The following is a 25,000-nucleotide window of genomic DNA, read 5'->3' on the forward strand; positions in this document are numbered from 1 at the left end:
TGCATTATCATGGACGATGAAACGTATGTGAAATTGGACTATAAAACCTTTCCTGGGTCACAATACTTCACTGTACGCAAGGACAAGGATATCCCCGAAACGGAGAAGGCCATTTTCACCGAAAATTTGGCAAGAAGGTGATGGCAGGCAATTTGGGAGTGCGGCAAAATATTATCTAGCCCGTACGTGACATCGGAAAAAATGAACATCCAGAACTTATATCAAGGAATGCCTCCAGAAGCGTTTATTGCCGATGATCAAGCGCCAAAGACACACTAGGGTGGCATAAAAGCCAAAACGTCTGTTTTGTGCCAAAAAAACATGAATCCGCATAATTGCCCCGAGGCACGGCCAATCGAGAATTTTTGGGCCAAATAAAATAAATAAAGTTTAATAAATAAAACAATATATTTTTATTATTTTGAAAGTGTGCTTATAATTTCTGGAACAGTCTATATGAAAAAAAAAACAAATTTCGAGAACTTCTATTTCTTTTTCTTCACGGTATCGAAAAACTTCGAACTTTATATAATTGATCTTTCAATTACTGGAAGGCATGGCTCAATGGATGTTTGAACCGCAATTCTTAGAACTGCTTGTTTGATTCGCTACCACCGTGCCATGCTCAATTCTAAACTAAGAGGCTTTCTGCCAGTCTAGAACTTTTAACTGCGTGTTTTGACCTTTCAAAAATTTCGCAAAGTTCAGAACTAATTCCAAGAGGAAAACGTTTTTAATAGCCTCTGGTACCCGTAATTCATCCAAACCTGTACTTTAATTGCGACTGTTTGAATAGTTATGTGCCTTTTGGTTACTTGAGGAAAGAAATACAGCGGTTTTAGTCAAAAAATCTGGGACGGACTAGGGTTAATCAGTTACAGTAATTTCCTAGTTGGTTTATTTGAACGAATAGTCGAATCTATTTTATCTACAAATTTGCCAATGCCTTAAAATTTGGACGATCAAGTACCTAATTCGAATTTTTTATTTCTCCTTTTTGCAGTGCCTTCAAGTTGCGACCAACGTCACCGAACAAAAGCACAATGTTACGAGAGAGGTTCGTGGCCAAAATCTTGGCTTGTGTAGGGGATTCCGAGGATGTACCGTGTGGTTGACCGGTCTCAGTGGAGCTGGAAAGACATCGATCGCGTTCGAGCTGGAGGCTTACTTGGTGTCGAAAGGTATCCCTGCGTACGGTCTCGATGGTGACAATATCCGAACGGGATTGAACAAAAACCTAGGTTTCTCACAAGTAGATCGAGAAGAGAATATCAGAAGAGTTGCCGAAGTAGCTAAATTGTTTGCCGATAGCGGAGTGGTTTCGATATGCAGTTTTGTTTCACCTTTTGCCGAGGATCGTGAAATGGCTCGACGTATCCACAAAGACGCGGATTTGAAATTTTTCGAAATATTTGTCGACACTCCGTTGGCTGTTTGTGAATCGAGAGATGTAAAAGGTTTATACAAGAAAGCTCGCGAAGGGGCCATACAAGGATTCACCGGTGTCACCCAGGCTTATGAAGCACCAGAGAAACCGGATTTGTCCGTCTCCACTGAAGGGTTAACTATAAGACAATCGACGTACAAGCTTATCAAGCTACTTGAAGATGAAAACATCATACCAAAGTTTATTAAGGACGATGAACCCATACCAGAGTTGTTTGTTCCAGATCATCTGAAAGCTTCTGCCGTAACAGAAGCAAAAACACTGCCATCCGTCACGATAACAACTGTCGAGCTCCAATGGCTGCAAGTGCTGGCCGAAGGTTGGGCTCACCCGTTGAAAGGTTTCATGCGTGAGAAAGAATATCTACAGGCACTTCACTTCAATTGCATGCTGAGTGAGGATGAAACCATGCGTGAAAACATGTCCATTCCGATAGTATTATCTGTTAGCGAGGAAGATAAGAATAAACTGAATGGAGTCAGCGCCCTTTCGTTGGCCTATAATGGCCGAATCGTAGCAATCCTTAGAAAACCGGAATTCTATCAACAACGAAAGGAAGAACGGTGCTCAAGACAGTTTGGCACTGTACACCCAGAACACCCGTATGTGAAAATGGTTCTAGAATCTGGTCAGTATTTGGTTGGCGGTGATGTCGAAGTATTAGAACGAATCTTGTGGGGCGATGGCCTAGACAGCTATCGCCTTACGCCGAATGAATTGCGGAAAAAGTTCCAGGAAATAAAAGCTGATGCCATATTTGCGTTCCAGTTGAGAAATCCCATCCACAATGGACACGCGCTGCTCATGAGTGATTGTCGCAGGCAGCTTTTGGAACGCGGTTTCAAAAACCCGGTTCTGTTACTGCACCCGTTGGGTGGCTGGACCAAAGATGATGATGTACCTTTGCCTGTTCGAATGGCTCAACATCAGGCCGTACTGGATTCAGGCGTGCTAAAACGGGAGCACACTATTTTATCGATTTTCCCTTCACCAATGATGTATGCTGGCCCTACCGAGGTGCAGTGGCATGCTAAAGCTAGTGAGTATTCGACGACCGTTTACAAATTGTGACTAATCTTATACCACTCTTATACTGTATAACACACTATAATTGGATAATGATATTCCTTAACTTTGGTATAAACGGAACTTAGAGCTTCAGAAAATATCATGAAATTTTTCAGAATGAATTTAATTTCAAACTTGTACATTCTCAGGAATGAATGCTGGCGCCAATTTCTACATAGTCGGTCGGGATCCAGCCGGCATGCCTCACCCGGACAAGTCCATGTACCCCGACGGAAACCTTTACGACGGTACCCACGGTGCCCGTGTGCTTAAAATGGCTCCAGGGTTAGATAGCATTGAAGTAAGAAGAGCTGCCCATATACATCTAAATTTCAAAGAAAATTAACCATTTATTTTCTACCTCCTTCCAGATTTTACCATTCCGGGTGGCAGCCTACGATAAATCCGTCTCCAAAATGGCCTTTTTCGATCCGGATCGTAAGCAAGATTTCGATTTTATCTCGGGTACCAGAATGCGAGCGTTGGCCCGCGGCGGTCAGGATCCGCCCAATGGCTTCATGGAACCAAAAGCGTGGAAAATTTTGGCGGAATACTATCAATCGCTTAAGAGTGGAGAAAATTGATTGGCTGAAGAAGTATCATGGATAACTACGTACAGCTTTTTCAAATGCGTTTAGTTTGCTCTATCAAATCAGTTAGGAAAAAACGAAGCACAGTGGCAATATCATTAACAGTACTGGTGAGGTATCTCCGATTTCAAAGATACCCATCAAAAGCAACCTTTCGTTTAGCGTACAATTAAGATTTTTGTAGATTCCAGAATTTTAATAGTGGGTTATTTTTGTTGTTATTTTATTTACTAGTAATATGATATGAAGATTTTAATATATAGCTGATAAAACTAACATTTCTTTCGGAAATAAAAGTTGAGTTTTAAACTTTTCCATTTGTTTTATTGCTACCAATAATGTGTAGTAGTCGATGCGATCGATGTTATCTCTTTTTATGAATTCCTACTGTAACTGAATGAATCTGAAGTTCTATAGGTATCTAGCAAGCAAAATGTTTGTTCTCTTTACACTTAGTGACATCATTCGCCGAAAAAAGAAATGTCGGTGAATGTAGGAAATTTCATCAACAATAAATATCTGTTGCTGCTGTACAAAAAGTGCAGAGTATTAATAATCTCTGACGTTACTATGCCTTGTAGTGCTTTGCGTATGGCGGCATGAAAATGAAATAGGTCTGTTCGAGTGACGGAAATCAAATGTTTTACAGACCGTTGTCTATTATGCTTAATTATTCTTGAAGCTTTTATCGAATTTTTGAACGCACTATCAAATAAGATGCAGGAGGAGGGCATGTGTTTTTTTGTTGTTGGTCGGTTGAGACCTTTCGAAAAAATATTTAAGATCTTGAGAGATTTACTCTGTTATGAACGTTAGCAGTTCGCGTTAAAGATTTTAATTTTAATTCTGCAAAATAGAGCCAGATACAGTCAAGTATTTCTGAGGTGAGATTCGGAAATTCATTTAACAAACCTAGAGGTTAACTAGCACAGCTTGAAGCTAAACTTGTTTTTATTACATCTCTTCGGAATACAATGTTCACTGACCACATTGACTAATCTCAATAGCTTTACACCTCAGCAGTACTTTAACTGCAAAATAATCAACCTCTCAAATAGATGTTTACCACTATCAGGTTAATTTGAACAGCTTCTCCAATCACATGAAACAGTTGATCTTCAGCACTATGCGCGCCGTTGGCTTACACAGTTAACTGTTGTGTGGAATTCACTGGTTGATCAAAGAAGTTTCTGAATAAGTCTAAACGGACATTCAAAGCATAAGGAAGCCAACAGATGTTTGATTTCTCAGCCAACAGATGCAAACATGCCACCCCCCTCTGTGTTAAGACACCTTGTTCAACAAGTTTTGCCTAACGCAATGAAATAAAGTTAAACAATTTTCTGCCTACCAACTAGGTACTAAGATCCAATTTAAGCACTGCTGAATCTAATCCAAGAAGATTCGGTCTGTCGTGTTTTTAGTGATTTGGCTTCCTAATAGATAGAATAACTGCGTAAAAACGATGCTCCGGTATTATATACATCTGTAACGACAATTTCTGGCTGAAACCCGTCAGCAACTATTGGGGGAAATCCGATTCGCTGGCTATCACGCCTTTATGTATCATCAGATCGTCGATGTACTTTTTCACCTTTCGATCTACTGTAAGAAAAGTAGGGGGAAAAAATAGAAAAATAGGGAAATTTTTAGGTTAGGAATTTGCTTTTTTAACTTTGCTTAAATACATATTTCAAAATTTTCAGCTTTAAGAATCAAACGTTTTTACCCTTAGAAATTTTTGAAAATCTATTCGAAAAGCGTATAATAGGTAGATATTTATAAAACTGAAAAACGGTTCCAAGTTTTTCTAAATAACTTTTAGTTTAACATAATTTTTGAAACCCAAAAAAAAAGTTCACTTACCGACAACCTCCACGTCGTAGAATTTGTGTGAAATGGTACGGGCGAGACCTTTGAACAGCTCCTTGGATTTGATCTTCTGCTGGCGGTAGTACGGCATAAGAAAACGAATCACCACATCGGCTAAATTCTTTTTCGATATTTTTTCCTGCTCGAACTGGATGTTGTGCAGTTTGTTGTTGACTTCTGGTATCGTCGGCTTACTGTTGCTGGAGTTACTATTGCTAGCGGTTATCGTGGATGATCCTCCACTCAATGTCGTCATAGAGTTGGAAGTTGATGATGATCCAGGAAGGGTGGTACTGCTCGAGGAATCCTTCAATGCGATGCTTTTCGTCGACGTCATGAGTGAGGATGAAGACGACGAAGAAGATGATGAATTCCCATTGCGCGCAGCTGCGCTGTTTACCGCAGCATTCAGTTTCTGCAGGGTTGCATGGATTTGGGCAGCCGTGGTGAATTGAGCTGCCGTAATTGACTTCACTGGGATAGTGGTCGGGGATGGAGCAGGAGAGCTTACCTTTTTGGGTTCGTAGGGAGCTGAATTTATTTTTTCGGCAGGTGTATCGAACAGGTAGTCGAATTTCTTTTTCGACGGAGGTTTTTCTTTTGATGGAGAAATGATTGGAGGTGGAGGCGGGGGTGGTTGGTATGAACTTTTCGGGGAGTCATTATTGTATAGATTATATCCCGATGCATAGTTTGTTTCTCCACTTGGTTGTGGCGGAGGGCTCTTTATTGAGGATCCGGATGACGGAGGTGGAGGTGGATAGTCTAAATTCTTCTCTGATAACGTATCGTTCATCTTAGATGAAGCTGCATCATCATCCCACATGTCGTCATTAGAAAGAAGAGCACTATTTCCACCTCCTGAGAGTTCATAGCTTTTAGCATTCCGTGCACCACTGTACGGAATTTTATAGTCCGAAGACACAGGAATACTGCGTTCATAATGAGATACCCGGGCCTTCGGTTTACTGTAGCTGTATTCTTCGTCTGGCGAAGGAGGCCTTTTGGAGATTGGTTTTTCTTCGTATTCGCTAGCGTATCGTTTTTTCGATCTTCTATCATAAACCTCGTCATCCTCTTCGTAACGGCTCCTTGACTTTTTATGTCTTCTTCTGCTGTCCTCATATTCACGAGAACGAGACCTTCCCGAACGGTGTGAAAAGCGATCTCGAGAGCGTGATCTTTCTCGAGACTTATGTCTTGACTTGCTTTTGGATTTTGCTCTGGATCTTTCACGTGATCTTTCCCTAGGCGTACGAGATCGATCACGGGATGCATCCCTAGAACACGTGCTCGACTTTTCCCGCTTAACCTTTTTTCTGTCTTTAATTTTTCGATCTCCCTGGTCCCAATCATCATTCGAACGTACGGAAAATGAGCCGCTAGACACAATCTCCACAGATGGCGATCGCCGATCATTATTCGACACAGATTTTTCATCAGCCGGTTCAAAGGTTTCCAAAGGTGCACTTGGACCAGCACCACCATCTTCATCCCACATGTCATCATCGTTCAGTGTAGCTGGCCCTCCTCCTCCACCACTCTTTCCGCTTGGACCTTTACTGAAGAAGGAATTGATTGAGGTTTGATTATATCCATCCCGACTAGAATTGCTGAACTTTCCCGAACCCACTCGAGACCGTTCGGGGGCTCCATTACCGCCACCGCTTCGATACGATCGGCGTTCTTCGGTCTCACGCAATTCATCCACAATTTCGTCACCATATTTGCGTTTCAATTCGGCTTCGATAGTCTTAAATTCCCCGCCATGTGAGTTTCGCGGTTTCGGGACATAATGCTTCAAATCCGGGAATAGCATCCCCGAAGAAGTTGCCGATTTGATGGCCGTTATCTGGAATAGAAGATGAAAAAATATTGAATTATACCTATTTTACAAAAATGAATAGGAATTCAATCGACGAATTTCGAAAACCAGTGATTTTTTTGAGTTTGTAGAGATTTTTCGTTCCGTCGAGTTCGCTCCACATAACCGATGACGTTCTCCGCAGCACTGTTGATGGCTGTCTTGATGGTATCCCAACAGTCCTCGAGAGGGGCTTCATCAAGCTCGCCCTCTGCCGGCAGCGCTGCTTCGACCTCAGGTTGCTTCAGTCGCGCGATATTTTACCGAGGCGGGCGCCGGTTGCGTGTGTTGTTCACTACGGAGAGTTTTGGGCGCATTTTCACCATTACCAGATAGTGGTCTGACACGATGTTGGCGCCTCGACAGGATCTGACGTCGATGATGTCCGAGAAGTGCCGGCTGTCAATCAAAACGTGGTCGATCTGTGATTGCGTTTGGTACGGTGATCTCCAGGTGTACTTGTGTGGGAGGCGGTGCTGGAAAAAGGTACTACGTACGGCCATTCGTTTGGAGGTGGCGAAATCTATCAGTCTGAGGCCGTTTTCGTTGGTCAGCTGGTGCGCACTGAACCTTCCAATTGTCGGTTTAAATTCCTCCTCCTGGCCGACCTGAGCGTTAAAATCCCCGATGGCGATCTTGATATCATGTTTTGGGCAACGGTCGTATTCACATCATTGATTCTCAACCGGCACATTCGTGAGTTGATCGGCCACCACCCGATCACGCGCTTTTGCATCTTTCCCATCACTATCAAAGCTGTTCCAAGCTCGTGTGTGTTGCAGCAGCTCTGGTAGATGGCACGACCATCTGGGTACGTTCGTACCGTGGAGCCCCTTCAGCATACCTCCTGCAGCGCTACGATGTCGAATTTGCGGCTCTTCAATTCGTTGGAGAGCACGTGGGTACTGCCCACAAAATTTAGAGATCGGCAGTTCCATGTTCCAAGTTTCCAATCGCTAGTCCCTTTTCGTCGCGTGGGTCTTTGCCGATTTCCATCAGAAATTTGTTGTTCGTTGCTTATGTTTTTTGTAGTCACGGGCTCGCAAGGCCCGCAGCTAACCCCACTATCTCGCAGGAGGACCGTCGTGATGTTGCTGTTTTGGGTCCCGAACACCACCAGGACGTTGTTGCACTCCGCACGCCGCCCCTGACATGGAGAACAGACGCGTACGAAGCCCCCTGACTCAGTCTGCATGCGACCAAAGCATCCACCGGGGTTGGATACCCGATCTCCGCTAAGGTTGCTCGCACCCCAGCTAGCACCACGGGGAGGTAGAGAATCGGAGTTGCAGACAAGAGGTGATATGACCACTCCCCGAAGGTTGGGTGTATGGGGTCTCGAGTTGCAAATTGTCTACCGTTCACTAGCCAATTGCCAGGTTGCTGACCATATTTGGTACGATTCATCTCACGATGAATTTCTTGCGATTCGTTTGGTATTTCATATATGTTTTTTTAAGTCCTTACTAAATTGTTTACTTTTTCTTACGTAAAAAAACGGCCAATTTGCTTTAAGTTGAAAACGATTAAGAGACCAGCTCTTACGTGTTTCGTTTACTCAATCTCTGAGTGGCATTCCGTTGATCCTTTACAGCAGTCTGATGATAATAATTGTCTAAAACTTGAGTTATCCCGATCTACGTATTCTTGGGCTGACATTTAGTTGCATGTTCGCTGATCAGAACTTGAGCTGTTTTCTCGCTCATGATGAAAACATCATATTGTATTTAGCAGTCTTTAAACAGAGTCTTATTGGCATTTCTAATTCACGGCGGAGCTATTTATATGGAGATGGTCATGAGATAACTGAATAGTTGATGCTTCGACATATTCTTTTGTTTAAGTCTCTAGCATTAGCTTAGGAACCATTCAAATATTACGTAACGCGTTTAAGGGGGGTTGAAGAGGTATAGCAACTTGTTACGCTTTGTTGGTTTTGGATAGAAAATCTGATGAGAATGTGCTACGAAAGGGGAAAGAGGGAATGCAAATTATCGAAAATTGTGTTACGTAATATTTGATGGCCCCTTATTATCGATTGTCCGTTCCAATACGAAGTAAGATCAAATATTTCGAAATTAACAGAAACACACTTTTTATCCGGGATTTGCCACATTGAAGTATTCATCCCTGAAAGGATCACCAATGAAACAAGAACTCCTTCTTGAATATGTTTTTTTTTTGCAAATTTACTTGAAAAGTTAAAAATCACATTTAACGAAAAACTATAACACTTTTGCGTTTTGTTCCACATAAAACACGTGGTCGTCTTTGCCAAACAGAGTTCACTTTGATGTTTAAAGGAGTTTAATGTTAGGGCTTTTCTGATGCTGTGATGTCTGAATTCCACTTAATTTGTCTCTTTTCCCGGAAAGGTTACTATCGCGTTCCACTTTTGAAGAAAACTAAACACTTACTTTTCGATAATACATTGTTCAGAAGGGGATATCCGAGGTAACCTCAATCAGGACCGTCTCGTTTGACCGTTGCACAAAAATGATCTAATGGGCGAAGGAAACTTTTCCCACTGGGTGATGATTTTGCATTAGTGCGAGTGGGATGCAATTAAAATTCCACCTAACTTTTGACAGGTCTTACGTGTTCATCTTAAGGAGAGAAAGAACAACATATTGCTTCCGTCGTTTATTCCCCGTTTTGTGAAGCAGTCTTGCTCAAAATTTCGTTTAACGACTTACCATATGCGGAAGTGAGGCCGCAAAATATTTACCACAGGAATATTTCGCGACAAATACTCCGTTATCTCGAATCGAGTACATGTTGGATGCAGCTAACAGTCGATCTCAAATGTCCGTTTTTAACAACCGATTATTTTAAGCTACATTCTATTCCAACACTTCGAATATATTTTTTTTTAATTGAAATTCGGTTTCTCTACAAGGATATTGAAAAAACTGAACTGCAACTTACCGAGCGGATATATATATATTAGAGACCAGATACGCATCACACATGATTTCACACAATAATTTGCTTAACGGTTTAATATCCATGATGTTTTATGAATGCACATTATTAGCCATAGTTTATACTTTTTTTAAATTAGGACAGGTACCTTGCAAAGGTAACAGGCAAAACGTAATCAACTAGTGATTATTTTGTATTATCCAAAAGGATAACAAATCTCGCGTGAGCTTTCATAATGTCGTATGAAACAAAATATGAACAAACAGTTTTATTACAAAAACATAAACCTTTCGTAACTTTTTTCCATTTAGAATATTGGTAGGCTGGACAACATATTTTATACGTAAAATACAAATTTCAAAGTTGTTTTGATATTTTCATACGACGTAATGAAAGCTCACGCGAGAAATATATGACTAACAAAAAAGCGTACCGCTGTAATCAAACATGCTTATTACTACACGGTTAACGTGCGAAAAACAAAATAAGGAAAGTTGCAACACTGCGACATAATTTAATAATTTGAGAATAATTCTAACGAAATTAAATTAGGAGCTTCAAATAACAATTTTATATCTCATAACTCTTATGCAAAATTAAAACCAAAACAACGACACACATTGAAGATTTTCGCGTGCTTTCCAGGTTAAAATTTGTAGTGTTTAGGTCACGCATTCTGTAGCAATTGGCACTGATTAAGGAACTATGTAGAATTTTTAATGAGAAAAAATATGAAACTGGTAGTTGGACAGGTCAGAGCTAGAACAATTCATTGTGTTGTGTATTTCCAGGCCCATTAGCTAAAAGTTGAAATTGTTAATATTTCGGTAGTGGCGAATGCGCCACATGTAAATAGATCGAGTTATCAGCTGGGTGATAAAGTACGTTCGGAGCCCTATATTTTGAATGTGCAACGTTAACTGAACAAAATAAAAGCTGTCAAACTTTGAACGCGTTTTTTTCTCTCGATAGAGTGATGTTTGCGCATTCACTGAATTAATAAATTCGATACCTAATTTATTGTTTGAAACTGTTTAAAATTTAATTTGATCAATAATGATCAAAACGACACCAAGATGGCATATCACGCAAGTGCCAAAAATTTTTCGTTATTAAACTACACAATGCAACAGCGGATGAGGTTCAGGTATTCACAAAACCAATTTCTAACGTGGAATTATCCCAATTATACTAACAATCACAAGTCAACTGCAATGCTGTCTCAATGCAAGCAATGTGCTTGCTTTTTTCATAACATGATCATCTCATCCACTATGAATTCTGCAATACGGATCATACGAAAGTTTGAAATAGAATATTACTTACATGTTTCACTATGGACCTTCGATACAAACTGGCAACGGTGTTTGTGGTGAACGATTCGTATTCCATTTCCACCGCAATGTCTTCAAAATCCTTGTAAACCAAATCGTGCTCCGTCGATTCCCCGTTCTGTTTGCACTCTTCGACGTTTTTCTTCATCAAATCCGCGAGCATGGTGAGGTTGCCTTCTCGGGACGATATCGTTAAACCATTAACTTTTACACTCGTCTGGAGGGCAAACTTGACGCGACTTATCGAGGCCGATTTGTGCATATCTAAATCTTTTGCCGCGGCAGCTTTTCGAATGGCCAGCTGCTTTTTGATAAGCGATTCCGTTTCCCGTTTCGCACGGTTCTCACGGGCACCATCGTCTTCGCCTTCTTCTTCGTCATAATCGTCAAACCCTTTTCGGCCGCCTTCATACATGTCGGAAAAATCATCGTCATACCCGACCTTAGTTTTAAGTTTTCCCGAAACCGAGAGCTTTTGAAACGTTTCAATGGCTTTCTCTACCTTCTTCGGATTGCTGCAAACGTCGCACATGTCAATGCATTCGGGAGGATCGTCGCCGAAAAAATCTGAGAATAACCGATGACGACATTTGGCCGTTTCGCAGTATTGGACAATCTTCTCAAAGTTTTTGACTGCTAATTTAGCCTTCTCTTCTTTCGATGTGCTTTTGCTTTTCTGCAGATCTTGGTTTAACAGGAAATCTATCGATTTGCATTGATCTCGACAGTGGTAAACGCGACAGAAAGATTTCTTCCCGTCGCGACCGGCCCTTCCTGATTCCTGATAGTATGAGGCTACACTTTGGGGTATGTCCCAGTGAATGACGAATCTCACCGAACCCTTGTCCACCCCCATGCCGAAACTAATCGTAGCCGCGATGGCTGCCACCTTGCCATCCATCCAGTCTTCCTGCACACCGACTCGTTCCGATTGCTTTAGACCGGCGTGATAGGCTGCTGTTTTGACGCCCAGTTTAGTCAAACTGTTTGCTACCCGCTCAGTTGATTCCCGGGTCCTGCAGTAAATTATTCCACAGGCTTTCTTACTCTGAAATGGCATGAACAGTTTAATAAGAGTATAAATATAAAAAAAAAACTATGACCAACCGATTTAAGAGTTTGGTCGTCTTTATCTAAAATGCTTTCGATGTAGTCCCGCAAATGGATGTAATCGTCCTGTACAGAGTTTTTGAAAACGACATCATAGTACAGATTTTTTCGGAAACAGGAAGTTTTAAATTTGGCGACAGGTTCTTTCAGCCGTAGGTTCTTGAAAATATCCTGCACTACTTTCTGTGAAGCGGTGGCCGTTAAGGCGATCCATGGAATCGACGGATACTCCGAGCGTAAGTTACCCAACTTCAGGTAGTCGGGTCGGAAATCGTGACCCCACTCGCTGACGCAATGCGCCTCGTCCACAACAACGTACGCAATTTTCTTGTGTTTGACTAGCATCTTCATCAGCTCCTTGAAGGTGGCCGTGTTGGCCTGCTCCGGAGTGATGTACAGAAAGCGAATATCGGTACGGACACTTTTGAGATCGTTCGTCACACGATCCCGATCTTTGTTGCTCATCTTGGAATTGATGGAATCGGCCGGAATTTTAAGCTTGGCCAACGCATCGAGTTGATCTTTGATGAGCGCCAACAGTGGGGAGAAGACGATGGTGACCTTGTTGTCCTGCATGACACCCGGCAGCTGGAAGCAAAGCGATTTTCCTGAGCCCGTTGGCATCGAAACGTACACATCGCGGGTTCCTGTAATGGGATAAAAAAAATCCAAAATAGAATGAAACATTTAATTGATCGCTGAACACATTTCAGCTCGACTGGACTAGAAGTTTTTCAAAAGGGGACTCAACATGTGCCCTTGGGTAGATCGATGATGGAAGAAATCTTTCTTTTTGCAATATTTTCGTGCAAATATACAAGGAAATCTATTTTATGGGTTTATTAGCTACCTGGCTGACCCGGAAAGGAAAAACAGAACGGGGGACAGTAGAGTATTTTAACTGTTCCCCTAAAGTTAATCTCTATAAGAGCCGACATGCTAAATTGTAGTAAAGTAGTAAGAGGCGTTAAGCAGTTGGCGTCTGGCAAAATTAGCAGATTCCGGTTTAAGAAAGAAAATGCCGAGCGCGCAAGTGTCTCTAGATATTATGGCATTACTGTAGATTGCTATCCGATTATCGTGAATCGATTGAAAATTTGCATCCAGGGTCAGAATTTTTTGTTGATCCATTTAAATTTGCAAATTCTGTTTTAAGTTGACGAACTAGGAAAATTGGTTAAAGATTGCATGACCAATAGCCAAAAAAATATCAGGTAAGGTACACCGGGGCAAGTGCAAACGGTTTTCACCATAGTTCAACTTTCACATGTCCTAGAAAAATATGTAAATCTTCAAAAATTATCAATTATCGTTCGTTGCATCATTAAAATGGTTCTCAACAAATTCCCGTAGAAAGTGAAAAATTAAAAAATGTTGGAAAAAATTAACGGCACTTTTGTGAAAAAATTTCTAAGTTTGCACTTGCCCCGTTTATGGGGGCAAGTGCAAACGCAATGCTTTTTCCAAACTTATTCAAAGATGCGTCTGCGTATCGTTACTAAAACGAATTTAATACATGTTCCAGTATGTTTTATTAACTTTTTTTGATGTATTTGCTGTTTTTCTGCTATATTAATTACTTTTTGGAACTTCAGTTTTGCTGACTGTTGTTTGAAGCAAAAGACCTTCATTTGCCAAGGCATTACGGAATTTTGAATATCCGCTTGAGATACAACACTTTGGATACCCTTTCTGACCACTCTAATATAATGCTGAACCATTTTTGAGATGATTTTTTTTAATGTCTGATGTTACATGGCTTAAAGGTGCGTTTGCACTTACCCCGGTAGTGTCGTTTGCACTTGCCCCGCAGTGTGGGTTGACAGGAGTGAATATTATTTCCACAATTTTTAGGGTCTACTGAAAATTTATCATAAATTTTCTGTTTCCATCTGAATATCAGTCCCAAACACTCACCTTTCGACGAAAAATCGGATTTGAATGCCATTTTTTGTAGCCAAAAAAAGCAAAACAAAAACATACTTTTCATGTCTAGTACGTACTTGAATTCGTGTGTAATCAAACAGTGCCGTGTTTTTAGTGAATAATTGAAAGAAAGTTTAGTTTATCTATGTCAGATTGTTGGTTTGGACAACAACAAGAACTTCTAGAAGAAGAAATATTTTTTAATTTTTTTGTAACAGAGGAAAGTTGATCGTTTGCACTTGCCCCGAGTTTGCACTTGCCCCGGTGTACCTTATACTCACTTGTAATGATCGTTTGAATGGCTTCCTTTTGCAGCGGACTTTTAAAATCATTGTGCCCAAAATACTGTTTAAGTTTTTCCTGTAAAATATCTTCTGATGCGTTTTCCTCCTTCTTCACCTTTTTCTGGAAGATGCTAGCCAACTTTTTGGCCGGTGGTTCGGGTGAATCCATGCGGGGACTTTTCATCATCCTACTGGAGGAGCTGTTGTATGCATCTTCCGGATCAGAAGGGTACTCTCGCTTCACCACCGGACTGCCCACCTTGGGGCTATCTTTGAAACCTCGATCCAATTCATAGTTGATCGAATCCTTCCGGTCCAGTTCGTCATGGTAGGTTGGACTGGAAGGTTCCAGCTTGATTGAATCGGATTTTTTCGAGAATTTCTCGCAATCACTATCGGCTGGGTCCTTAAACTGTGTATCGGAAGATTCATCGTTATTGCGCTCATCTTTAATGTCTGGTGTCTGAGACAGTATTCCGTTGGATTCATCGTCATCCGATAGTTCCCCCGGCTCTGGACTGTTCTGACGTTCTTTTGGTTTCTTTGTATCTCTTTCACATTGCTTATCTTCAGTTTCCGTAGCATTTGCCCTAGGGGAATGGAAATCCGGCAAGCTGCTTTGTTCACTCCAAAGGGACTCATCAGTCCGGTTATCGGACCCCTTCATATGTTCCTCAGAACCTTCATTCGCAGTTGACTCCTTACCATCATCCACGAAATCCGATTCCGACGTTACTGGCTCCAGATTATCCTCAGCGCCTTTTGCTGACTGCTGCTCCAACACAACCGATTCCGAATCTTTTTCATTGACGCTGTTATTTTCATCGGACATTTTTTCGGGCAGCGAGTTTTCATCAGGGTTGCTCATTTTACTTGCGTTTTCAAATCCAATTCCTGCCGGTGCCCGATCACCCCGGTTCAAACCTTAAACTTCAACGCTTGCCTCATCCGGAAGCAACCGAGTTTGGTGATTCCGATACAAAATATTACGAGAATTTCACAACTAAAACACAAAATTTGAGACCGAAAGAAAGTTTTCCGCTCGCTATTTTCACTCTTCCTGCACCATCAAAACTTTTCACTCTCTTTTTTTGGCTTTTTCACGCAGCGGTGTGTCAAAATGCGATTAAACAAAAGATGGCGCTTCGTGCCCAGTGAGTTTGCTCAAGCACGTTTTAATGACAGCAAAAGTAGAGGTGTCAAATATTTATTAATTTTGACAATTTTGTCAATTTTGTTAATTTTTTTTGATTTTGTCAATTTTGTCAATTTTTACAATTTTGTCAGTAATTTTGATATTTCGATTATGTATTGTATTGATTGTATTGATTTGGATACTTTGATAATTTTAATCCTTTTTAAATAAAACTTCTATTATCTTTATAATTTGTATATTTTGTATCATTGGTTTAATTTTATTTTTTTTTTCCTTTTTTATAGGTACATAGTTTTTATAATTTTAAAACTCGGGATGAATAAACCTACCTGGTTTAAAATCCCTGAGAAAAAAGAATCAAAAAAAAAATAATAATAATTTTAAAACCTTTAAAATCTTTAAAATTTTTTGCATTTTTTTATAATTTTTACAATTTGAAATTTAAAAAATGTTTATAATATAATATAATATAATAATATAATTTTTTTTATAATTTTTATGGGTAATATATTTTTCAATAACTGTTTAAGTAATTTTTATATTTTTTATGATTCGAATACGCGCAAACCCACTTGATTAAACTAGAACGAATACAGTATCGTTGTTTGCGTATTGCCATGGGTTGTATGCAATCGACACATACGATGTGTCTCGAAGTACTGGCGGGTGTAATGCCGTTGAAAAATCGGTTCCTCGATATATCGCTACGTTTCCTAATTCGAAGTGAAACTATGAATCCTTTGGTGATAGAAAATTTGGAAAGGCTTATGTATATTAATCCGCAAGTCAAATATGTGAACAATTATCATACACTCAGAAAAATACTATTATGTATGCCATAAGATTCTCTTATGAAGTGGCGCCATAAGAAAAATTAATGAAATTCATAAGATTGTCTTATGACGCGAATGAATTCTGAAGATGAACGCCTACTTCAATGAGAGGTTGTTGTTTTTCATAAGAGATTCTTATGGAAACAGTAAATCACTTTCTAATAAGATAAATTCTCGATATTTCGAGCTGAAAACATTCACTTTATTGTTTGCAAAATTCGTTTAAAATTAAATCCTGCATTGTCTCCATCAGCAGCGCATCAACAGACGGCTCCATCAAAGTTTTTTTTTGCCGCATCTATATCTTCGACCTTTCGTTTTTGCCGATCAGCTTGCTGAAAAGTAAACAAATAATGTATTTTAGTTTACTAATATATTCAACGTTCACACCAAAAACATCAAATCGAACTTACCATTTCGGAGATAACAATAACATTTAACATTAAAGGAAAACTATAATAACTATGAACTGGCTATTGCTTCGTACCGTTAGATGATGAAAAAAAACTGATGCTATGAATGAATGTGTTCATCATTTTTTCACAATGCCGTTTCTTCTATTTTTCATAAGAACATCGTATGAAAATTGAAAGAATTTCATAAGACTCTTATGAAAAATTAGTTTGGACGCAAAAAAGTGGTTCATAAGATGTATCTTATGAAATTTATAATAAGATTTCCTCTGAGTGTACTTTTAGTCAATTAGATATAAATCCTTCTTTATTAAATTCGGACACGAGTCACTTTTACCCGATTAGCAGTTCCTTGATAAAATTCGATCTATCCATGACCGCCGACATCCGTGGAATTCCAGATCACGTCCGACCCAACATCATTCCTTCAATCTTTGCTTCAAAAGTACGTGAAATTGATCCTATAAAAATGTTCTTTACTGATGGTTCTAGAATCGACAACGCGACTGGCTTCGCAGTGTATAATGAGGGCTTTGAAGCTTCGTTCAAGCTTCGAGAGCCATGCTCCGTTTACACTGCTGAGCTAGCCGCTATTTACTGTACCTTGGAACACATTCGCACACTGCCCGTAGACCACTATTTCATCTATTCGGATAGTCTCAGCTCCGTTGAGGCGATTCGATCGATGAAACTGATGAAGCGCTCTTTCCATTTTTTGCTGGAAATTTCTGGGATATTGGGCGCTCTGATCGAAAATTCGTATAGGATTACCTTAGCTTGGATCCCGTCTCATTGTCTTATACAAGGCAATGAGAAGGCGGACTCATTGGCTAAGGTGGGCGTGTTACGAGGTGAAATCTTTGAGAGGATAATAACTTACAATGAATATTTTTCAATACCTCGCACTTTAGCGATTAACGCTTGGCAGTCTAGCTGGGACAATGGCACAAAGGGACGTTGGCTCCATACGATTACCCCTAAGGTTCCGACGAAGGCATGGTTCAAGCATTTTAACTTAAGTCGCGACTTCATTCGCGTGATTTCTCGGCTCATGTCAAATCACTGACGGCTTGACGCGCACTTGTTTCGTATTAATCTCGCTGCAACCAATGTTTGCGTTTGTGGGGATGGCTACCACGACATCGATCATGTTGTATGGACGTGTGAAAGGTATGGTCAAACGAGGGCTTGGCTACTGGATACCCTTAGGGCCCGAGGTAGACTACCTGGTGTTCCTATTCGAGACATTTTGGCAAACTTAGATTTTGGATATTTGCTCCCAATTTACAAATATCTTAAGCTCTCTGATGTGGTCTTTAGTCTTCCTGTCCAAATTTCTTTTGTGTGTTTACCTTATTTAACGTTTCTTTTGTCTATTTGTTAGAGATATCCCTATCATCCAACGGGTCCGACAATACCGGAAGTAAGGCTGGCCAGCAAAATGGATATCTCCGTCAAACCTCGTTGCAGTCGTAACAACAGCAACAGAAGGCCACCACCGGACCCCAATGGAAACTGTTTCCGAATACGACCCTTTTGTTACCCTTTTTCCCTTCCTTAGTAAATTTTTCTAACCGTTGAGTCGCCGCGACTATTACGGCCCCCTCCCCTACTAACCTATATAGTTAAGTGTTAAATTTATAGATACACTCGGCACATTTAAACTTTGTCAAAGTAAAAGGCCTAATAAACATAGTTGTAAATGAAAAAAAAAGATTCGAATAATTTTTATAATTATTATTAAAGAATTTTTATTTTTTTCATAATTTTCGATAATTTTGAAAATTTTGATTTTTTTTAATTTTTCGAATTTTGTAAAATTTTCTAATTTTTACGATTTTGCTATTTTTGTTTATATTTTTTTTTTATATTTTTTATGATTTAGATGAATTTGTAAATTTTCATTTATCAGATAACACTTGAAGATCCAAGGTCGAAACTCGAATTGCACAAATTAACTTTTGCTGAGTTACTCAGAGTGTTGAGTTTGAATTGGTTGACCAAATTTCGCTATAGGTACATGTCATTTCATATGAAGAAGCTATTTTTATTTGAAAAAAAAATCATTACTTTGTTCTCTTATGCCTAAATTCATCACGAAGCTTCTATTCAACATTTTCTGTTGAATTTCAATGGTAAGATAAATTTGAAAAAATCAAATTCATGAATAAGGTATTTAAATGATTTACATATTTATTCCTGTCGTGACTTTCCTTTTATCACGTCTGTTCCACAAACTTATTTTTCACTTGAGATCAAAAGTGAAAACCAACCGTAAGCTATAAGATTGGTTAATAGACTGACTGTCAGAGTTCATCCTCTTCGTTTCGCCATGAAACTGAAAGTTCACTCAGTTAACCTCTTTCTCTTTCTCTTCACATACTAGCACAGAGAACAGACGTACAAGCACAGAGAACAGACGTACAAGCTAGCCCACGAAACTTGTGTAAATTTTTCAACTGTTGTTTTGAACCATTTTTTGTTTTTTGGCTGGGCCACCAGATGTCTCCAAACACATCAAAGAGAAGTGTCAAAACCAAACTGAGAAAAAACAACAAAATTTTGGTCAGTTTGGCTGTTAATGTTTCGTGTTTCCGGTCGCATAGTGGAAAAATATTTTAAAAGTTTATCACTGTTTTCCTCAAGCTAGAAGTGCTAATTTTTTTTACAACGGGATGCAAAAGTAATACTTGAAAGCAACCCGCTTTGAGATGTCTAGAAACAGTTTTGATGGGTAGGACTGATCGTCAATAATGCTCCTGATTGACTAGATATAGCCGACTCATCCTCTGACGATAACGGTTCAAGAAGTGCAAAAACTTTTTCCATAACTGTGAATTATTTCGACTGCCTCAGAAGTGCAAAAATAAACAAATGAATTAAAGTTTATCACCGGTACTTTTTAAATGTTTGGAAAGCGTCTATTTTATAGCGGCATTTGTTTATTTATTGATGAGTTCATATACGATTACGCCTTTTCGAAAACCAGGCACTTGAAAATTTGATTTGTAACTTTTAAACGGCGCAATAGATGGCACTGTTTCAAGTCAATTTTCAACGTATTTTTTGGATGTCGGCATTTGAAATTTTACACACTTTTTTGAAGATTTTTTGTTCGAGCTTGTACGTCTGTTCTCTGTGGTACAAGCTAGCCCACGAAACTTGTGTAAAAATCCCAACACCCTTTTTGAACTAATTTTTGTTTTTTGGCTACAATTACGCCTTTTCGAAAACTGGGCACTTTAAAGTTGATTTGTAACTCTTGAATGGCGCAATAGATGGCACTGTTTGCAGTCAGTTTCTAACGTATTTTTTTTTGGTGATAGCATTTGAAATTTTACACACTTTTTTGAAGGTTTTTTGTTCGAGCTTGTACGTCTGTTTTCTGTGATACTAGTTCAGTCATTTCAGGCTAAAAGCAGAGAAATCTCGGTTTTTATTCTCATATTGCTTTTCACAAAACTGACTAATATCACATATACCGAAGACATAGTAAAATGTGGTAATATCTATTAATTGTTTAAATGACATATGATATTGATTGGTTTCTTAATTTTTTTTTCTATTCATTATTTCATATCATTATTCTCTACAATTCCTTCGACACATTTTAACAAAACATTCTTTGGTCCATTAATCGTGGGCTTAATCGGGTTACTGAAAAACTTATTCGGTACAACTGTAACTCTTGGGCTCGAACTAGGACCGTTTTCCTTGATTCATTGCTTAAAAGCAAATATAAATTAAATTTACTTTATGTGACTTTTACTTCAATTTAAATGATAGTTATTTGAAGCATAAACAAATCGTCAGATTTTATACCACGACAAGTGTTGTTTGTTTGACATCACTTCAAATAGTGATCTACGGGTTTGATATACTTTTATTGTGAAGAAATCTTTCAACGTTATTTTGGGGGAAATGGAAGACCATAAACTCAAACTACTTCGAACGTTGACACATTTTAATAAAAACATTCTTTGGGCCACTAATCGTGGGGTTAATTTGGGCATGTCCATAAAAGTGTTAAATTACCAATGATTGTAAAGAATAATGTAGATCTGAGAAAATTTACTTTTTAGATAATCCTAGTAGAATAGCGCTTTCAGCTTTGGTCATTTTATTTGAGTTTTTTGCCCCTGGAGTTAGGCACTATAATCAACATTTTCTTCGAATGTAAATCACAGAGAACAGACGTACAAGAAATTGACATGAAATAGTGCCATCTATTGCGCCGTTCAAAAGTTACAAATCAAAACTTCAGGTGGCCAGTTTTCGAAAAGGCCCAGCCAAAAAACAAAAAAAAATGTTCAAAACTATCGTTGGAAGTTTTACACAAGTTTCGTGTTCTCTGTGTGTAAAGTGTGGGTAATAAAAAAGGTGATTACTGGGGATTTGAAAAATCTGAAAAATATCCGTAATGCAAAAAAACATGCACTGATTTATGTTTAAGAAGATGGAAGCTAAAATGGACGCATTTTTATTGTTGGACAGCTTCTAAGTACACGAGTTTCTCAATAAATTAGCAACTGTTCGTAAACTGCACAAAAATTAAATGATAGTAAAATCCCCTTTCAATTTTAATTTATTTGTTTTGCTTCAGTTTGGTTCGGGTCAACAAAATACATTATGTAAAACGAATAGGGTGCTCAAAGAGCGGCATTTGATAGAAATATTACGGAAATAGTCCGAAAATGATCCCGATTCACCCCGTTTTAGGTATATAGTAGAAAACAAAAAAAAAAAAATGATGTAACCTATGTAAGAAACCATGTGATTTCAATTTTTTTTAAATTTTTAGAAATTTCTATCATGCTTTATGAATCAATAGATCTTGGGCCTTCAAAAAATTAAGAAAAATTGTTGGACTTTCAAGTGTTAACTTAACACTCATCCCTGTTTATACATATAGGCCTGAGCTAAGAAAAAAAGGAATATCTCTGGAACTACTGAACCGTTTTGCACACCATCGAATTACTTGAAGTCTTATTAATTTTTTTAAATACAAAACTTTTTTGTTTATCTTCAGTATTTTGAGCTGTTAGTTTATTATTTAGTTTTCAAATATTCAGACAAAAATTATGTTTAGAATGATTTTAATATTTCATTTGAAATAAAGTTAAAGTTGACTTCTCTAGAGGAAAGCACAGTCTTAATGAACTAAAGTTTAGAAGTTTAAAATATGTACAGTACCGTTCATAATTGTATAGAAATCGGAAGCAAGCGCACTGTCACTTCGACTTCGAACTTCCATAACTTTTTACTCTGATGATATTTTTTTGATGAACTTTTTTGCGTTAGATAGATCAACTATCACACTATTATAACACAAAATTTGAGCTTTCTGGAGTTTGTGTGGCCTGAGAAACAGTTAGTGGTATGAATAAGGTTTAGCAATTGCTTCGGTAGCTTTTACTTAGCTCGAAATCAATCAAAGCAAAAGTCCAAAGCATTTGCTTAGTTTGGTATGAATAAACATTTGCTTAGCGGATGTGTACTAAAGTCTTAGAACATGGCTTTTGTTTCGAAAAATAGAGCTATCCAACCAGCAGAAACTGAAGTTTTCTATAGTAAATTGAAAGAAGACGGTCAGAAAATTGAAAAGTACGGCTAGAGTAGCCTTGAAGTCGACGAAGCGGGTGGTGGGTGTGAGAACGAGCGGAATTTTTTGTTAATGCGTGCTTGTATGTTGATGTTTAAAGAAAAATGAATACATACATATTCGAATATTGTGAAACGAAAAACGGCATAACTTTAATATTTATCATAAGCTCTCCCACATGTATTTGGATCGGAATAATCCGATGTTTAAAATAATAGGCAACAGGCCCGCTTTGAATTTAGATTTTTTTTTTAAATCTTAGAATTATAAAAAAATTATATAAAAATGAGAGATCTGTATAATGTTTTAAATTATTACAATTTATTTCTAACTTTGAGCCAATTGAGACTTCTTCCAGGATAGCCGGATTTTTTTTAATTTGAAATATTTACTAATTGATTTGGTTATTGTCATCTTAGACGAATGATTTTATACAACGACAGGAATATGAAAAAAGTTGGGTTATCACTTCGACTTTCTTTCTTATATGTTGAAAATGCCTTTTGAATTGTTTTGAAGTGAAATATTGCTTATTTGATAAATTCATGACGTTATTAAAGAATTTTTTATTGGAAAAGTCTGTTACCGAGCATGCTTAGAAAATAAAGCAATTGCTAGGAGATTGGTCGAGCAATTGCTTCAGATTTAAGCTTTATTCATACCAAACTAGCTTGTTCTAAAAGTAAAAGCTGCTGACTGAGAAAACAGCTGTCAAAAAACTTTATTCATAACAACCGAAGCAATTGCTTTAAGCGACTGCTCGACTGCTCGATTTAGTTTAGCAAAAGCAATTACTAGGTTTTTTTTCATACCACCCAGTAATTCTACGAAAATCGGACTTTTTGGACTTTTCTCATTCAAACTGCAATATCTCTGGAACCATGCTACATTTTTTATTGAAATTTTGCACATTGATTGTTGAAATATGAAGCTAGCATGTCTGAAGTTTTCGAAAAGTTCTATCGATGGGATCAAAAGTTACAAGAGGTGCAATATTTCAGGCATGAACCTTGAAATGCGATTTCTATAGAATTTTGGACGATTCATGAGAACAATATCGTTTCCTCCACCAATCAGACAAAAAATAGCTGGCAATAGCAATGACGAAAAGAAAAAATGGAATAAATGATCCATTTGTGTTTTGAAATCAGAATCTCACGATATTGTTGTGATTTTTCGGTTGAAATAGATTTACTGGTTGTTAAACAGAGAATTTGATTTTCCTATGAAAACATTCGTCCAAAATTGTATAGAAATCGCATTTCAAGGTTCATGCCTGAAATATTGCACCTCTTGTAACTTTTGATCCCATCGATAGAACTTTTCGAAAATTTCAGACATGCTAGCTTTATATTTCAACAATCACTCTGCTACATTTCAATAAAAAATGTAGCGTAGTTTCAGAGATATTGTAGTTTGAATGAGAAAAGCCCAAAAAGTCCGATTTTCGTAGAATTACTGTTTCTCAGGCCATACAAACTCCAGAAAGCTCAAATTTAGTGATATAATAGTGTGATAGTTGATCTATCTAACGCAAAAAAGTTCATCAAAAAATATCATCAGAGTAAAAAGTTATGGAAGTTCAAATCGAAATGACAGTGCGCTTGCTTCCAATTTCTATACAATTATGAACGGTACTGTATATGTTTCTAAAAACTGATAGCTTACTTCCTCTTTCCTCTTGATCGATCATATTTCTTTGGAATTCTCAGAAACCCCCCCCCCCAAAAATTGGCGTAAATTTCTGATTTTAAGGAATGCAATTTACAAGTTATTTACATAAATTCCCTCCCGAAATAAATGTTCAAAAAAAAAAAAGAAATAAATTGGTGGAATGTGTTGTTTTGATTGATCCCAGCAAGGATCAAGCGGACATATGCTATTTATGCTTTTCGATAAAAACATTTTCGACCAGGGGGGAAATAATGTTATGCTACGCCTTGTATACAACATTGCTTGCAACCTTTTATGGGCTGCTAAAAGAAAGGAAAATTTTTGGTGTATATGTACAAACACCACCCTCGCAATGTTATGTTGTTTTGTTATGCTGGAGAGATGACAGAAATCACATGTAAGCGGGTACTTACTTGCGGCAGCGATTAGAGCTGTGTGGGGGCTTGTTATGTATTGCAAACTTCCATAGATTCACTTCTCACATGCGCAATGAGCACAAGTGCCAGTTTCGGCCGTACGGCTTTCGATAAAGCACATCTTTTTTCGTCAGTATTGATGTCATAAGATTTGCATCGCTTAGATTGACTAGTCTGTTCGAAAAGAATTTTAGTATTAAGGAGTTTTTTTGCGAATTTTTCTGATTCTGGAAAAATCATTCGTGAAAAATGCTGTGCTTGAGCTTAGTCAGACGTGATTGGTGATTGAAAGAAATCGTAGTTCTATGTCGACGGCCCGTCTGTTGGTCGCATGTATATCTGGACAATCATCAAAGTGGCAAAAATGATATATCAGCTTTTTTGGTTTCTCACTACATGCTTCACTTTTTTGTTCAACGCACTGTGGCTATGCTGTAATTTTGCCTCATTTGGGATTCCATGGCTTATGCTACTGATCCTGCTGGT

General features: G+C 38.4%; 2 protein-coding genes across 3 annotated transcripts; one reads left to right on the forward strand and one right to left on the reverse strand.

Moving 5' to 3' along the window:
* The first annotated feature begins 9 nt into the window (after nt 1-9).
* Nucleotides 10-3,418, forward strand: LOC129760889 (bifunctional 3'-phosphoadenosine 5'-phosphosulfate synthase). The gene is made up of 4 exons (XM_055758571.1): nt 10-129; nt 914-2,486; nt 2,665-2,816; nt 2,887-3,418. The coding sequence occupies exons 1-4, from the start codon at nt 10-12 to the stop codon at nt 3,097-3,099; spliced, it is 2,058 nt and encodes a 685-aa protein (XP_055614546.1). The 3' UTR covers nt 3,100-3,418.
* On the reverse strand, nt 3,408-15,517 carry LOC129760888 (uncharacterized). 2 transcript variants are annotated; one of them, XM_055758570.1, is made up of 5 exons: nt 14,418-15,517; nt 12,208-12,857; nt 11,093-12,148; nt 4,972-6,829; nt 3,408-4,707 (listed from the first exon to the last, which is right to left on the reverse strand). In XM_055758570.1, exons 1-5 carry the CDS (start codon nt 15,286-15,288, stop codon nt 4,628-4,630), a joined length of 4,515 nt encoding a protein of 1,504 aa, XP_055614545.1. In that variant the 5' UTR covers nt 15,289-15,517; the 3' UTR covers nt 3,408-4,627. The 2 variants fall into 2 exon arrangements, with proteins under 2 accessions (XP_055614545.1, XP_055614544.1); XM_055758569.1 differs by having other exon boundaries at nt 3,408-4,710.
* Between the last annotated feature and the right edge of the window lie 9,483 nt (nt 15,518-25,000).

The sequence above is a fragment of the Uranotaenia lowii genome, unplaced genomic scaffold (genome assembly GCF_029784155.1).
Source record: "Uranotaenia lowii strain MFRU-FL unplaced genomic scaffold, ASM2978415v1 HiC_scaffold_805, whole genome shotgun sequence".
In the NCBI taxonomy this organism is placed as follows: Eukaryota; Metazoa; Arthropoda; class Insecta; order Diptera; family Culicidae; genus Uranotaenia; species Uranotaenia lowii.

What these genes read in the sequence shown, in the direction of transcription:
- LOC129760889 (XM_055758571.1), top strand. Translation starts at nt 10, where the DNA reads ATGGACGATGAAACGTATGTGAAATTGGACTATAAAACCTTTCCTGGG. An exon ending in CCATTTTCACCGAAAATTTG is followed by an intron (nt 130 to 913) that starts GCAAGAAGGTGA and finishes TTGAACGAATAG; the next exon opens with TCGAATCTATTTTATCTACA. An exon ending in CAGGGTTAGATAGCATTGAA is followed by an intron (nt 2,817 to 2,886) that starts GTAAGAAGAGCT and finishes ACCTCCTTCCAG; the next exon opens with ATTTTACCATTCCGGGTGGC.
- LOC129760888 (XM_055758569.1), bottom strand. Translation starts at nt 15,288, where the DNA reads ATGAGCAACCCTGATGAAAACTCGCTGCCCGAAAAAATGTCCGATGAA. An exon ending in CATTCAAACGATCATTACAA is followed by an intron (nt 12,858 to 14,417) that starts GTGAGTATAAGG and finishes ATCCCATTACAG; the next exon opens with GAACCCGCGATGTGTACGTT. An exon ending in ACGACCAAACTCTTAAATCG is followed by an intron (nt 12,149 to 12,207) that starts GTTGGTCATAGT and finishes ATGCCATTTCAG; the next exon opens with AGTAAGAAAGCCTGTGGAAT.